The sequence below is a fragment of the Eumetopias jubatus genome, unplaced genomic scaffold (genome assembly GCF_037043125.1).
Source record: "Eumetopias jubatus isolate StellerSeaLion01/CBP00866 unplaced genomic scaffold, mEumJub1_p1.0 scaffold_5, whole genome shotgun sequence".
Lineage (NCBI taxonomy): Eukaryota > Metazoa > Chordata > Mammalia > Carnivora > Otariidae > Eumetopias > Eumetopias jubatus.
The window spans coordinates 49,321,789-49,338,504 of NW_028274811.1; the positions used below are offsets into that span (position 1 = coordinate 49,321,789).

Consider the following 16,716-nt stretch of genomic DNA (forward strand, 5'->3'; position numbering starts at 1 on the left):
TCTGCCCCTCCCCCCCGTTCATGCTCTCTCTCTCTCTCTCAAATAAATAATCTTTAAAAGAAAAGTTATAGATGATCTATTTTCCTACCAAATGTTCTCTTGTCTAGTGAGAGGAAGGAGAACCCAACTTGCATCACTGCTCTAGCTGTATCTCAGGAAATGGCTTTAAGTATTTTGAAAGAACATATACCCCAGGAAAGTTATTAAGAAGTCCAGCGAACTGCAAGGCAGTCCAGATGCAATCCTTCATCCACTGTACTTATTCTAGGAGATGGTGATGGTTCAACTGAAGACCACAGGATCTTCTGCTCAGCAGCCACATTCCTAGGGCAAATCCTGAGGGAAGGCTCCAGAGACCACAGTGCTTCTCAATTTCTTCTCCTCCTTTTCAATCCCGTCTCTATTCCCCTTATAGGTTGATCAATGTTCTCATATCCCACTTCTTTCTTCTTTCAGAAAATTAAGTAATTTTATAAACTCATTTGTAACAATATTTGGCAATATATTGCCTTTCACAGAATAGTTGATCATTTTTAAAGTAGAGAGGAGGGCATTTGATGCACATAAATTACCACCTGAATTTCACTTGAAAGAGTGCATCTGTTAAACCAAGAGTATATGGGGGAGCAGGAGAAAGACCTTCTAGGTCTTTTCAAATCTACTCTTAAGACTCAGGATTCCGGTCTTACACCATTCGGTTGGTAAGTAAGCAGTCTATAACCATATGTGAGTGAGTCAATAATGAAAAGAGAGGTACAAACAGGGATATAAATGAATCCTTGGGATTAATGGGCTAAACAACATCTAGGTAATTTAACCTAGCAGCATAGCACATCATATCTACCCAAGAAACAGTTTTCTGAAGAGGAAATGGGGAGAAAAAAGCCAAAAAGTTAGAGCTTATACTGCTAATGTGGTTGGTGGCTAAGACAACAATTTGCTTAACCACAGCATCTAAAGTAGCTAGAGACAACACTCTATAAAACCATAATATGTAGAGCATATAGCTAGCAATATTAATTTAAATCTTCACTGTAGATAGCATCTAAAGAGCAACAAGTGCCAGGAAAAAAAAAAAAATGTCTCTTTGCTCTGCCTCTCACTGATGGACTCGGCTATTGTGCTGTGTGATTATTGGCCAGATACAGGCATTTGCAGGGCAGAGAAAAGTCCATCTGCCTTGGATCTAACAGCTGGCACCCAGTGTACCAATCAGCTCCACCCACAAGCTTTCTTCTTCTGAATCGCCTCCTGCTAGTTTTTATCTTTCCAAGTCTTCCTTTCTCTGTCTTTCCCAGAAGACACTTCTGCCCTAAGCAAAACTAGATGTCCAAGGAAACACAGGATTATATACATACATACAAAAAAAAAATGTGCAGCTCTAAAATATTGTATTTTTCTACAGCAACTGTGTCTAGTGATGGTAAGGTAGGGAGGGGCGTACATATACTGCATTTATTTGAAATCATACTATCCCAAGAGGGAATTTTTTCTTTTCTTTTCTTTTTTTAAGATTTTATTTATTTATTTGAGAGTAAGAGAGAGAGAACAGTGGTGGGGGGAGACAGAGGGAGAGGGAGAAAGAGAATCTCAAGCCTCATGTAGGGCTCGATCTCATGACTGGAAGATCGTGACCCACACCAAAACCAAGAGTCAGATACCTAACTGATTGAGCCACACAGGCACCCCTCCCTGGAGGGGTTTTCTACCACTCCTTAGATATTAATAGGAATGTCTTCCATGGAAAGTGTCTAACTAAATTAAAGTTTTCCTTTATTTGAAAGACTGTATTTTCAAGTAATTTCTACACCCAATGTGGGGCTCAAACTTATGGCCCCAAGATCAAGAGTCACATGCTCTACAACTTAGCCAGCTAGGTGCCCAGAAGCTTTTCTTTCTTTCTTTTCTCCTTTTTTAAAGATTTTATTTATTTGTTTGAGAGAGCGAGCATGGGCGGGAAGAGGGGCAAAGGGAGAGGGAGAGGTGGAAGCAGACTCCCCCGTGAATGAGGAGCCCCACACAGGGCTCAATCCCAGGACCCTGAGATCATGACCTGAGCTGAAGTCACAGGCTTAACTGACTAAACCACCTAGGAACCCCCGAAGCTTTTCTTCTAGTTATATACAACACTTTCTTAGAACCAAAGAGCAAATATTTCAGATTTAAGTTATAAAAAACTGTATAGCTTATTAATTTCCTCAAGTAAAAAAAATGGGAATAGTAATATCAGAAGGTCCTATAAAATAGGGATGATTACTGCCATTTAAAAAGGCTTAATTTTTTTCCAAAAGCATTTTAAGCATAATCCCTTGTAAAGATGCATAATGTTATTACTGTTAAAATGCAATTTAGGACAAAATATTTGTGAAGTGAAACAGGACCTGTGACACACAAATCATTAATACAACAGGAATGCACTTAAATTTTGCTTTCAGCCTTACCCAAGTTTTTCAGCGAGTGAATATGTGTGCAGGCCCTAATCATGTTAGGGAAGAATATAATCTCTAAAGCAACAGAAATGAGATGAAACAGGGAGGAAAACAGCACTAGGGGAAATGTTTGGGGTCAGTGGAGACTTCTTGCCTTCAGCTATACATCCTAACATTAGAGAAAATGCAAGCCACAATATGCAGGAGTAAATAGTAAAAAAATCAGGCTACCACACCAAACATTCATATGTAAGACTTTTTACAAGAAGTTAGAAAGCTTAAATAATATTGAAAATACACAGGAGATTCCAAAAACAATTTTAAGTGTATTACATAAGGGAGGCCACGTGCTTAAGTAAAAAGATAAACAGAAATAATTATTATAGACAAATAAATGAGCAAACATATCCTCCAGAAGTGTGAACCAACCAAGAACATGAGTTTGCCTAGAGCAGTTGCTCCTCTCCAGGGCATGCTGTCTGAGAACTGAGCCAGTGCCATTGAGGGCTACAGAGACAAGGCTATCCGGAGCTGTGATGTTCACAGGTGCCTTGCTATGATGCCTGGCACAGCTAACCCCATCTATTATAGGGTACTCTTACTTCCCAACATTGAAAATGACCTGAAAGAAGGGGATGTGGGAGAATGTGAATAGGGGAAAGCCACGGTCAGTGCAATGATAGACCTTGTCTAGTCCTACAAGTATTTTATATTTCAAAGACCAAAGAGAAAATCTGAGAACAACAAACACAGATGAATGCAAATCTTTATTTTTCTAAACTCAAGTCACTTTTTACAAGGGGCTTGCATTATTAAAAATATCAGTGATCTATTTTATGTCTAAGTTGGTGTATACAGGAATCAAATGTAAAATGACTCTCATAGTTTCAAACAATAGTACATTGTGTTACTTCAAACAGAAATGATCTTTTATAGGGAATTTTCCTTAAAAATTAACTATATAACCATATTTCTTCAAAGGGAAATAAATGGCAATGAGTAAAGTGCTTTTAATTATTCAAACTAAAATTTCCATCTGTTATCTTTTATTTAACCTTGAAAGTAACTTTTGTTATTTATTTATTTATTTATTCATTCATTCATCCATTCATTCATTCATGAGAGACAGAGAGAGAGAGAGAGAGAGGCAGAGGGAGAAGCAGGCTCCCAAGGAGCAGGGAGCCCGATGCGGGACTCAATCCCAGGACCCTGGGATCATGGACCTGAGCCGAAGGCAGATGCTTAACCATCTGAGCCACCCAGGCGCCCTGAAAGTAACTTTTGGATGGTAAGTCCTAAATCAAAGAGAAGCAAACTTTGTTATAAGATTTGACCTTTTTATGTCTTTCATACTTAATTTCAATCAAGTCTACTTTGAATCTTGAAAAACAACTGGATTTTCTTTTACTCTCTCTGCTCCATTTTGGGACTCCTCCACTGTGAACTTGTATCAAAGTTAGAGTGTATACGTCCTTTATAAGCTGTAATACATATTACATATTATTATTATGTCTATAAGAGTCAACTCTGAAAACACTTGTTTGTTTGAAGCACATTCTGTTAGTTAACTAATACTGTGAATTGACTATGTTAGTGACGTTAAAAATGCTAGGTATCTTGGGGTGCCAGGCTGGCTCAGTTGGTACAGCATGTGACTCTGGATCATGGGGTTGTGAGTTCGAGCTCCACGTTGGGTATAGAGTTTACTTAAAAATAAAATCTTTTTAAAAAATGTTAGGTATCTTAGAATTAGTGAAGAAATGAAAAGGACATCTGCGAAAATGTAAGGCATTTACCTGTTTTATCTGGTACTATGAGAGCTGTTTTCTTTCAGTCAGGTATTAGTATAAGCCTAAAGATTGTATTATATTTTTTCTAAAAATTACTTTTAAAAGACAATTTTAAAATTGTTATGTTATAATGGAATTACTGTACTTTTAAGTGTACACTATCCTTGTGTCACGTCACTTTTGAAAATGAAATATATAACATGAACATATAGTGTTTCCATAGAAACAATGTAGAAATACCCAACTTTTTAAAGAGGCCAAGGCAATCTGTATGACAGAGTCATTAAAATAACTTGAAAAGTATATCATTAATAAATGGAATACTGTAGGGGCATCTGGGTGGCTCAGTCAGTTATGCATCTGCCTTAGGCTCAGCTCATGATCCCAGGTCCTGGGATCGAGTCCCACACACATTGAGCTCCCTGTTTAGTGGGAAGTCTGCTTCTCCCTTTCCCTCTCCCCTCCCTCCCCGTTCCTGCTCTCTCTCTCTCAAATAAATATCTTTCAAAAAATAAAATAAAATAAATAGAATAGTGTAGATTATTACATAAACTTGTTAGGTAGCAAATTGCAAAGACAAATTTGCTATCAGTTCTCTTAAATATTTAGGGTATTTTTTCTTTTCTCTTTCTTTTTTTGCTTTAATCATCCACCAATCTTAAACTGAACTAACAAAGATAGAGGAAGGAAACATATTCAGGACACATCAGAAGGAAAACTTAATACAGATATGAAGGAAAAGTTTACACAGTATTCAAGACCTCTAGCTCCTTAACTGGAAGTACAGAAGAGGCTCTGATTTTAAACTCTGAACATCACCAGGACCCTGATTAAGTTTATATGCATTTTTTCCTTTTATGAAATGAAATTCAACATCTATTGGAAGAAAGGGAGAGGACTAATTTTTATCTACTTTAATGACACTCATTTTATCTTAAATCAAGAGTTCTCAAAATTTCCTGGTTCACTGATACCCTTAATGTCTCAGTAATTTTTTCACAGCCCTGCTAGGCAGAAAAAAAAATATCTAAGAGTTTTACTTTTTAAGTAGTTAGGTCCAAACAACTTAGTAATAATTGGTGTGGTAAATGACAAATGTCACTGAGTTTTCATCGAAAATGTACAACCTTCTGCTGTGTCTTTTGTGAGTGTTGCAGTATTCTGGGGCACTGTGGTGCAGTTTGAAAAATATGGGCCTATATCAGGAAAATGTAAAATAGTAGTCAGAAACTGTGTAAAGCATCCTAAAAATATTAAAGAATAGAAACCAGCTCCAATATGTATAAGAATCTAGATGAATCAGGTGATAATCACAAAAAGAGTGAATTTAAAAAATTTGTCCTAGCTAGAAAGAAGAAACACATAGAATATCTTTTAAGTTTGTATGCTATTCACACACACACACACACACACACACACACACACACACACACACACACACGGCTTAAGATGACATCCAGGGGAGGGGCGCCTGGGTGGCTCAGTTGTCAAGCATCTGCCTAAGGCTCAGGTCATGATCCCAGGTTCCTGGGATCAAGCCCCACGTCAGGCTCCCTGCTCAGCGGGAAGCCTGCTTCTCCCTCTCCCACTCCCTCTGCTTGTGTTCCCTCTCTCGCTGTATCTCTCTCTGTCAAATAAATAAAATCTTAAAAAAGATGACATCCAGGGGAAAAAAGAAAAATAAATAAAATAAGCATCTAAATAAGCATGAAACATACAAGAAAAATCAATTAGGCTATGTAAATATAAAATAAAAAGTAATGATAAAATTTTAAGTGGTCAAAAACAATTGATCAGAAGCATTCCTGAATAACCCCATAGTATATATACAAAAAATCTGTACTTTGATCTTTAAATAAAATCAACATTGCCTCTAAAAATAAACCTATCTTCTTCCTTCTCCCCCTCAATGTAAGTATAGTTTTAGCTTATCTTTTTCTCCCTGAGCTGCCAGGCAATGTTCAACAAAGAGATACCAACGTTTGCAGCACAAACCTGACAAAAATGAGTTCTTTGGTATGCAATTTTGTACTTCTTTTTTAAAGATTTTATTTATTTGACAGAGAAAGACACAGGGAGAGAGGGAACACAAGCAGGGGGAGTGGGAGAGGGAGAAGCAGCCTTCCCACTGAGCAGGGAGCCCGATGAGGGGCTCGATCCCAGGACCCTGGGATCATGACTTGAGCCGAAGGCAGATGCTTAACAATTGAGCCACCCAGGCGCCCCATGCAATTTTTGTACTTCTACACAAAGATAAAAAAAGAAAACCATTCGGAAAAAAATTTAGAGAAAATAATTAGAGGTGTCAATAGAGCCAATTGCAGGTGAAAGACTATATTTAGAGCATAAATTTCAAAAGAATACATGTAAAATATTTATGTATTTTTGACTTTTCTTAACATCACAAGTAAAGCACTCTTTTTTAATTTAATTTAATTTTATTATGTTTTGTTAATCACCATACATTACATCATTAGTTTTTGATTAGTGTTCCATGATTCATTGTTTGCGTAAAACACCCAGTGCTCCATGAAGTACGTGTCCTCTTTAATACCCATCACCAGGCTAACCCATCCCCCCAAACCCCTCTCCTCTAGAACCCTCAGTTTGTTTCTCAGAGTCCATAATCTCTCATGGTTCGTCTCCCCCAATGATTTCCCCCCCTTCATTTCTCCCTTCCTACTATCTTCTTTTTCTTTTTTTTTTAAGATTTTATTTGTTTGACAGAGAGAGACACAGCGAGAGAGAGAGCACAAGCAGGAAGAGTGGGAGAGGGAGAAGCAGGCTTCCCGCTGAGCAGGGAGCCCGATGTGGGGCTCAATCCCAGGAGCCTGGGATCATGAACTGAGCCTTAGGCAGACGCTTAACGATTGAGCCACCCAGGCACCCTACTATCTTCTTTTTTTAAGTGCTCTTAAGACTTTCTTTTTAACAGAACAGACACAAACTTGAATGCAACAGTGCAGTGACTCTCAGTTAATTGGCTTTGGAAAGCTTTGCTTTAAAGCCTATGGGTTGTACCAAATAAGAGGAGGGGTGAGGGAGGCTTCAGGTGGAAAGAGAATGGTTAAAATGGCTGGAAATGAGAGCACATCAAGAAAGGCAGGGAAGGAAATTATCATGAATACTGCTGCATTTTGCAAAGATTCATTCCCTAATGAAACAAAATCTCCTAAAACAATAGATGACTTTCTCTAGAACCATGTCACAAAGAGAAAAAAGTTATCAGTTTTCACAAATGTTGAGTTAAAACAGGAGCCATATGCCTCTGACTTGTGTTTAAATTAAACTTGGTTGAGTTTATAACCACTTATTCATTATAACTCCCTAAGTACCACAGAAATTTGAAATTAGAGGGAGAACTTTGGAAAACCTGCTTAGCACAATTTCAAAGGTCTTAGTCGAAAGGTTAAGAAACAATACTTAACAGTTTCAGTCAGTTTTAAAAGCACTGATCAGATGCTTCTAAATGATCCATCAGGTACAGAGAGCATGTAAATAAACTGAAAAAAGCTTTCTAAAGGCATTTCCTAGGCTGATAGCCACACTAAACAAAATGACAGAATTAACTGGCATTCTACCACATTTTTCATTCCCTCCACTAATGTCCTGTTCTACTTTCCCACCCCAAATACTTATAAATAAATCTCATTAATCTTTGCATTATTTAACTAGTAGCTAATTAATAACAGAAATGTGAGTTAATGCTACCAGTGGCATTTGCATCAATTATTTGAATACTAAATAAACTTTCCATCAGCCTCAATGGCAGGACTTCTCAACCTTGGCTGCACATTAGAATTACCTAGGGAGTTTTTGAAAAATCTGATGCCCAGGCCACACTCTTGACAAATTAAATCAGAACTTCTGGGGGGCGGGCCCAATCATCAGAATTTTTCAGTTCCCCAGGTGATTCCAATGTACGACCAAAGTTAAGAACCAATGACTTCAGGTAAAGCATTTGAAAAAATAAAACTTTGAACTAGTGAAGGAGATTTTTTTTTTAATGGGGATTTATCATGTTGTTCTATGAATGTTGCCAACTGGTGGAAAGGCTCTGTTCAAGGTAAAGGACCATCTTTATTAAGAGAGAATGCTACATCTAAAAAAATCACTAGACAATTTCTAAGTCTTGATTTCAGGAAGTTATTTCACTTGGGTTTTATCTACAAAATAGGAATAATAATAGCAATGCCTAGGCTCATGGCGCTGTTGATGATGATCAAATGTAATAGGGTAGCAGAAAATGTTTTATAAACTATAACATTTTATTTATTATTACATAGCTGAGCAGAACCATTTATCATTAAAAAGACTAGTTGTAATGTAGATTACAACTGCAATATGGATTATTACCTAAATGATTAGCCACTTTGCTTTAATAGGCATTTACTTTATGAAATCTAAGGGTGTAGCCCAGTGTTTCTCATTAAGTATGGTTCCTGAGCCACTAGCACCAGCATCACCTGGACACCTTTCAAAAGTGCAAATTTTTGGGGTCTATCCCACACCTACTGAATCCAAAATTGGAGGCAGAACCTAGCAATCTTATTTGAATAAGACATCCAGGTAATTCTGATGTTAAAATCTGAGGACCATACATCCAACCAAAGCGAGTAAAAAGTGAGTATGTATGACTAATATCAAAGGAAAAATACAAAGTATTTGTTATTTGAAACTTTAAAAGTTGCAGTGCAAAGACACAGTGGCCTAAATTACTACTTTAAAAAAATTCCTAAAGCTTTGTATTCAAAAATAATATAATTCTCTTTACCCAGCTGAGCTTTATCAGTTAACACATTAATCATGAATACAATGGTAGTATATAAATTTGGGAATCAGATAAATCACAGAGCATATAACACTCTGGAAAAGGAATAAAGAAACAAAACTCTAGTAGGAGTTAACAGTAGTTCAGAAAATAGTCAAGTTTTAATTCAGTGGGCCTGAGTGTCTCTCAGAGGAAGAATCACAACTGTATCTTAAAAATCACATTTATCCTGAAGACAACACCCCACAGCATCTCAATGTTCTTATTCAGGCTAAGGAAGTGTTTCATCACTTACTCAGAGAAAAGACCATTACTTAGACTGAATCACCAGCAATATTTCCTGCAGCATGAGATTTGTCATTAGGTCTGCTAAGCAACAGAAAAACAATCTCAAAACTTCTTATCTTAAAAGATATCATAAGAGAAAGCTATCAACATTGCTCCCAAACTCAAAGTTTGTTATTTGCCACTAATAAAACATATGCAGGAGAGTAATAGGTGAGATCGCTGAAGAGTCTTGTGAGATTGCAACAGAAAGTTCTTTGAGATCTTTCTTGTTTTCTGTTTTTCCATTTTAAAAAAATTTGGTGTCCTCAAGACACCTAGCATCACCCTGGAAAGAGGAGAGTGAAATATCCCAATTAAGAACTGACTTTATCCCTTGGGGCACCTGGGTGGCTCAGTAGTTAAGTGTCTGCCTTGGGCTCCGGTCATGATCCCGGGGTCCTGGGATCGAGCCCCATATGTTGGGCTCCCTGCTCAGTGGGAACCTGCTTCTCCCTCTCCCATGCCCCTTGCTTGTGTTCCCTCTCCTACTGTCTCTCTCTCTCTGTCAAATAAATAAAATCTTAAAAAAAAAAAAAAGAACTGACTTTACTCCAATTAAAAACTGCCCCATCTCCCAAGAAAATGAACAATTCTCAACACTTATTTCCTATATTGGAAAAAGCTAGCACAAGTAAATAATTGCCAAAATAATTGATTCCTTTTGCTCATCCATTCATCTCTAAATATTTATTGAGTACCTAGTATATTCCAGATATTGTTCTAGGTGCAAAGTGAATCTAGAGAGGATGCACAGACATCAGTGAGGAGGGCATAGATTCTATGTCTCCAGGTTTCAGTTTCTCTGTCAACCAAATCATTAGTACTCAAACTTGAGCGAGCATCACAATCACCTGGAAGGCTATTTAAAACAGACTGTTGAGGCCCACCCAGAGTTTCTATTCAGTAGATCTGAGATGGGGCCCCCCCAAAGTAGCATTTCTAATAAATTCTCAGGTGATGCTGATGCTGCTGGTACAGTGGCTGCACTTTGAGAACCACTTACCAAGCCAGCCAAATGGCAGCTCTTCACACTATCCCAGCCGACTTCCAAGCACTGTACATCTCTCTTCCAAAGAAGGCAATGGCCTCAAGACTGCCTCATGCCTGCTGTCATAAGCACGCACAACTGAGCAGGATTCCAGTTTCAAGAACCACCTCAAATATCTACAATCAGTAGGCTCCAGAACAGAGGGGAAAAAGTACAAATAACAGAGAAATTTCTCCTTCCAGAGGATTTTCTCCCTCCTTGTTCTTCTCTTTGTTTTATCCCCTACCACAGGAAATCATTTTTGTATTATGATTTCCCAATGAGAGTGTTATAGAAAAGAATAACACTCCTTTAGAGTTTACATATATCTTTAATATAATCACAGCTTTTCTTCTAAGTTCAGTTCTCAGGGCCTAACACCGCCCTATTTGTCGGACTATCTCCTTTTTGAACAAAAGAATCATAGGGTTAGAAGGAACACTGAGAATTCACTTAATCCCTCCTTGGCCTCAGACAAGACTGTGTCTAAACCATCCCCAAATATAGCAATTTTCAGTACAAAGACGAACAGGCACTAAGAATTTCTCATTCAACATTCTGTCACAGACTTGAAGATACTAATACACTTTCCCTCAGCCTTCTCTTCTCCAAGCTAATCATCCTCAACATATAGACTTTCCTCATTAGATTTCCTAAACTTTATTTTGACTCTTCCTTAATAACTTTATCCTACCTTATACTTCAGGGCCTGAATTATATATGTACAGTTATCATGAAGACTTTTTTGGTTGTTTTTTTTTTTTTTGGTATGTGAAAGGGATAAGTTAATTTATAGCTTGAACAAAAATGAATTTATTGGAACAAAGAAAGATATATGTATAAATGCCACCAAAATATAATACGGTGGCATTCACTTGAACAATTAATTTCAAATATCCTTTATTTTATTAAAATATATAATAATGCCTTATAGTTTTTAAAACTTTACATTATAAATCACTAGCCATGTCACACATAAAACGGAGGAATTAGAGATCTTTTAAAATATGCCACAAATTATATATAACCATGTTTCATGACACCTCACACAGGAGAAGACATTATTATTATTATTAATTTGCTTTTTTGATGTTTTATATCATGTTTACTACTAAAGTTGAAGTTATAGCTAATCAATGATTTATTTCTGAATGAGTCTAAAAATACTGAATATATTATATAATAATCAGTTCTGTGAAAATAATTCCTCCTCAAGGAGGAGCCTCAAGTATCAGAGGTGTTTAGAAATTCAATGAGTACAAGACAAGATAGGGTAAAGGTCATGTCCAATCACGTGTTTCTGAGCAGTTTAGAAAGGGAAAATAGGTAATACATTGGAAATGGGAGTAAAATGGGATGATTCACTTTATTTCTATTTCTCCCGTTCTAAATATCACTATTCAAAATCAATCTTTGCTTTTGGAATGGTGAGGTCCTCTAGCTCAGCCTAGGCCTGAGGGATAGGGTTGCTTCCTTGCCTATTGGGACCAAGGTGTACGGTGGAGGCGATGCATTTAGTCTCCAGAGAGAAGGAAGATGCTGCTTGCACAGCACTTCTACTCACCAGTCCATGCAGCAGCAAGGGTGTTGGCTTTGAAGGAAGCCAACTGTCCTGCTCTCCCAGCCAGAGGTAAAGAATTGCATTGGTGGCCACTAGAGGGAGGAGGATTAGGAATAGAGTAAATTGTGGGGAAAAGGCACCCATGAAAAACGCACATGGGACAACCAACACATCACCAACCACCGCCTAGCAGCTACCTCTCTGAGGGACTATAATGGGGTCAGCATACACCATTAACCCGGAGACCCAGACACCAGGAATTATCGTAGTATCCCAGCATATAGCCCCTTAACTGTGATGGCTGGAGAAGGGAGTTTGAATAGGTTTGTGGGAAACACACAACCACACAAACACAAACACGCAAGCACACAGACATACATTCTCATCCCCCATTACAAGAAGTTGCATCTGTGCCGTCTGATTCTTGCTCATTTTCTGATTTAAAACTCTTGATGTTCTTTACCAAGAATGTGTTCACGAAAAGCAAACAGCCCACCTTCAAGATAGTCTTGGGAGAAGCACCAGCAGAGACACTCATTGTGCCAAGATGTATTTTACCAACAAATCTGTACAAATTACATGAGGTTAAAAACAAACGGAATATAATATAATTAAAGCAAAGTTTCTTTTGCTAAATTACAGCTTGAAGCAAACCTGCAAGAAATGTTTCCAATTAGCTTCTTTAGCAAACACAAAGCATAGCTCAGAATATGTTTTGCTTTCCATCTGCCCTCTGGGTGGGCTGCCTAGTGGGTGTCTTACCTCCAGCACAAGTAGCTGAGCATTCTGACCAAGGCTGATGATTCCACGTAAAGCCAACTTCATTGTCTCCACTGCCAGTCCGAGTGATGGGAACGTTGAATTTATACCTAATTCCCAAATTCTGTTCCTGAAGCAGAACCTGCCATTGAAAACAACTGGTGAAGATAATTAAAATACAATGAGGCTTCATTCAGATACTTTTTATTTCTTTTGAAGAAGAAATGTCATAAAGTAAGTCTTACAGGAAATTTGAGATAACTTGTAGAACACATGCACTTACATTGAATTTTCTCCTTCCATTTTCATGGGTAATTTAGAACCATTTCTCTCACATGCCTTGTTTGGTTACAAAAATATTACTTAAGCAGGCATTGAAAAGATCAAGCCATATGGAAGGAGCAATATGGCCTTAAACTTACACAAATTTGATACCCTTGGGTAAACCATTTTAGGTTCATTAACCTTGATTTCACCACCTGTAAAAGAGAGATAATAAAGCCTGCCCCTCTGTATCTCACAGGGCAGATTACAAATGGTAGAAGTTAAGTGGCAAAGATACATTTACCATGACAATGAGATTTTCCGAGGTGGGACCTAGAGCTTCCAAAGATTCTGGTTCATCAGTTGGTCTCTTGTAGTGAAAAGCTGTCCCAGCAACATCAAACTTCCGAGGCCAGTCAATAGTCCAGGCACCATTAATATAGTAATCATCCCCTTCAGATTTCAAAGCTAAAAAAAAAAAAAAAATCACAGTCTACCTAAAAATGTGAAACTTTATTTACCACAATGACATTTATTAACCACACTGGAGTATACAATGAATATCCATTCCATTTTCACTTAGAGATGGGATTCCTGACCACTTGCTTAAATACAAATTAACATGGTAATTTTCCATGTGAATGTCAAGAAGATATTAAGTATTGGGGGCGGAAAGGATGGCGGAGGAGTAGGAGACCTGGATTTCATCTGGTCTCAGGAATTCAGCTGAATAGGGATCAAACCATTCTGAACACCTACGAACTCAACAGGAGATCGAAGAAGAGAGTAGCAACAACTCTCTGAACAGAGAAGCGACCACTTACTGGAAGGACAAAATGACAAGATGAAAAAAATCACCTCAGCAAAAAGAACAAGTAGTACCATCTGCCAGGGACCTAATCAATACGGACATTAGTACGATGTTGGACCTAGAGTTCAGAATCATGACTTTAAAGATACTAGCTGGGCTTGAAAAAAGCGTGGAAGTTATTAGAGAAACCCTTTCTGGAGATATAAAAGAACTAAAATCTAACCAAGTAGAAATCAAAAAGGCTATTAATGAGGTGCAATAAAAAATGTGGGCACTAACTGCTAGGATAAATGAGGCAGAAGAGAGAATCAGCGATATAGAAGACCAAATGATGGAAAATACGCTGAGAAAAAGACAGATAAACAACTACAGGATCACGAGGGCAGAATTCGAGAGATAAGTGATACAATAAGACGAAACAACATTAGAATAATTGGGATCCCAGAAGAAGAAGAAAGCGAGAGAGGGGCAGAAGGTATATTGGAGCAAATTATAGCAGAGAACTTCCCTAATGTGGGGAAGGAAACAGGCATCAAAATCCAGGAGGCACAGAGAACCCCTCTCAAAATCAATAAAAATAGGTCAACACCCTGACATCTAATAGTAAAACTTATGAGTCTCAGAGACAAAGAGAAAATCTTGAAAGCAGCTCGGGAGAAGAGATATGTAATCTACAATGGCAGAAACATTAGATTGGCAACAGACCTATCCACAGAGACCTGGCAGGCCAGAAAGGACTGGCATGATATCTTCAGAGCACTAAACGAGAAAAATATGCAGCCAAGAATACTATATCCAGCAAGGCTGTCATTGAAAATAGAAGGGGAGGTAAAAAGCTTCCAGGACAAACAAAAACTAAAGGAATTTGCAAACACAAAACCAGCCCTAAAAGAAATATTGAAAGGAGTCCTCTAAGCAAAGAGAGAGACTAAAAGCAGCATAGATCAGAAAGGAACACAGACAATATACAGTCACAGTCACCTTACAGGCAATACAGTGGCACTAAATTCATATCTTTCAATAGTTACCCTGAATGTAAATGGGCTAAATGCCCCAATCAAAAGACACAGGCTATCAGATTGGATTAAAAAACAAGACCCATCAATATGCTGTCTGCAAGAGACTCATTTTAGACCCAAAGACACCCCCAGATTGAAAGTGAGGGGGTGGAAAACCATTTACCATGCTAATGGACACCAAAAGAAAGCTGGGTGGCAATTCTTATATCAGACAAATTAGATTTTAAAACAAAGACTGTAATAAGAGATGAAGAAGGACACTATACCTTACTTAAAGGGTCTATCCAACAAGAAGATCTAACAATTGTAAATATCTATGCCCCTAACATGGGAGCAGCCAACTATATAAGGCAATTAGCAACAAAAGCAAAGAAACACATTGACAACAATACAATAATAGTGGGGGACTTTAACACCCCCTTGACTGAAATGGACAGATCATCTAAGCAAAAGATCAACAAGGAAATAAAGACTTTAAATGAAACACTGGACCAAATGGACTTCACAGACATATTCAGAACATTCCATCCCAAAGCGACAGAATACACATTCTTCTCTAGTGCCCATGGAACATTCTCCAGAACTGATCACATCCTAGGTCACAAATCAGGTCTCAACCGATACCAAAAGATTGGGATCATTCCCTGCATATTTTCAGACCACAATGCTTTGAAACTAGAACTCAATCACAAGAGGAAAGTCGGAAATAACTCAAATACATGGAGGCTAAAGAGCATCCTACTAAAGAATGAATGGGTCAACCAGGAAATTAAAGAAGAATTAAAAAATTCCTGGAAACCAATGAAAATCAAAACACAACTGTTCAAAATCTTTGGGATACAGCAAAGGTGGTCCTGAGAGGAAAGTATATAGCAATACAAGCCTTTCTCAAGAATCAAGAAAGGTCTCAAATACACAACCTAACCCTACACCTAAAGGAGCTGGAGAAAGAACACCAAAGAAAGCCTAAACCCAGCAGGAGAAGAGAAATAATAAAGATCAGAGAAGAAATCAATGAACTAGAAACCAAAAGAAGTGTAGAACAGATCAACGAAACTAGGAACTGGTTATTTGAAAGAATTAACAAGATTGATAAACCCCTGGCCAGACTTATCAAAAAGAAAAGAGAAATGACCCAAATCAACAAAATCATGAATGAAAGAGGAGAGATCACAACCAACACCAAAGAAATACAAACAATTATAAGAACATATTATGAGCAACTCTATGCCAATTAGATAACCTGGAAGAAATGGGTGCATTCCTAGAGATATATCAACTACTAAAATTGAACCAGGAAGAAATAGAAAACCTGAACAGACATACAACCACTAAGGAAATTGAAGCAGTCATCAAAAATCTCCCAAGAAACAAAAGCCCAGGGCCAGATGGCTTTGCAGGGGAATTCTATCAGACATTTCAAGAAGAATTAATACCTAGTCTCCTGAAACTGTTCCGATTACCTTGATCCTAAAACCAGACAAAGACCCCATCAAAAAGGAGAATTACAGACCAATATCCTTGATGAACATGGATGCAAAAATTCTCACCAAAATACTAGCCAATAGGATCCAACAGCACATTAAAAGGATTATTCACCACGACCAAGTGGGATTTATCCCTGGGCTGCAAGGTTGGTTCAACATCCGCAAATCAATCAACGTGATACAATACATTAACAAAAGAAAGAACAAGAATCATATGGTCCTCTCAATAGATGCAGAAAAAGCATCTGACAAAGTACAGCATCCTTTCTTGATCAAAACTCTTCAGAGTATAGGGATAGAGGGTACATACCTCAATATCATAAAAGCCATCTATGAAAAACCTACAGCAAATATCATTCTCAATGGGGAAAAGCTGAGAGCTTTTCCCCTAAGGTCAGGAACGCGGCAGGGATGTCCACTCTCACCACTGCTATTCAACATAGTATTAGAAGTCCTAGCCACAGCAATCAG

General features: G+C 37.9%; 1 protein-coding gene across 3 annotated transcripts in view; it reads right to left on the reverse strand.

Moving 5' to 3' along the window:
- Positions 1–16,716, reverse strand: part of ADAMTS6 (ADAM metallopeptidase with thrombospondin type 1 motif 6) — a 293,907-nt gene that overhangs the window by 39,228 nt on the left and 237,963 nt on the right. For all 3 annotated transcript variants that reach the window (XM_028123875.2, XM_028123874.2, XM_028123876.2), the window contains 2 exons: positions 13,233–13,396; positions 12,668–12,806 (listed from right to left, as the gene is read on the reverse strand). In XM_028123875.2, coding sequence (XP_027979676.1) covers positions 12,668–12,806; positions 13,233–13,396 — 303 coding nt within the window. The remainder of the gene's footprint in view (positions 1–12,667; positions 12,807–13,232; positions 13,397–16,716) is intronic.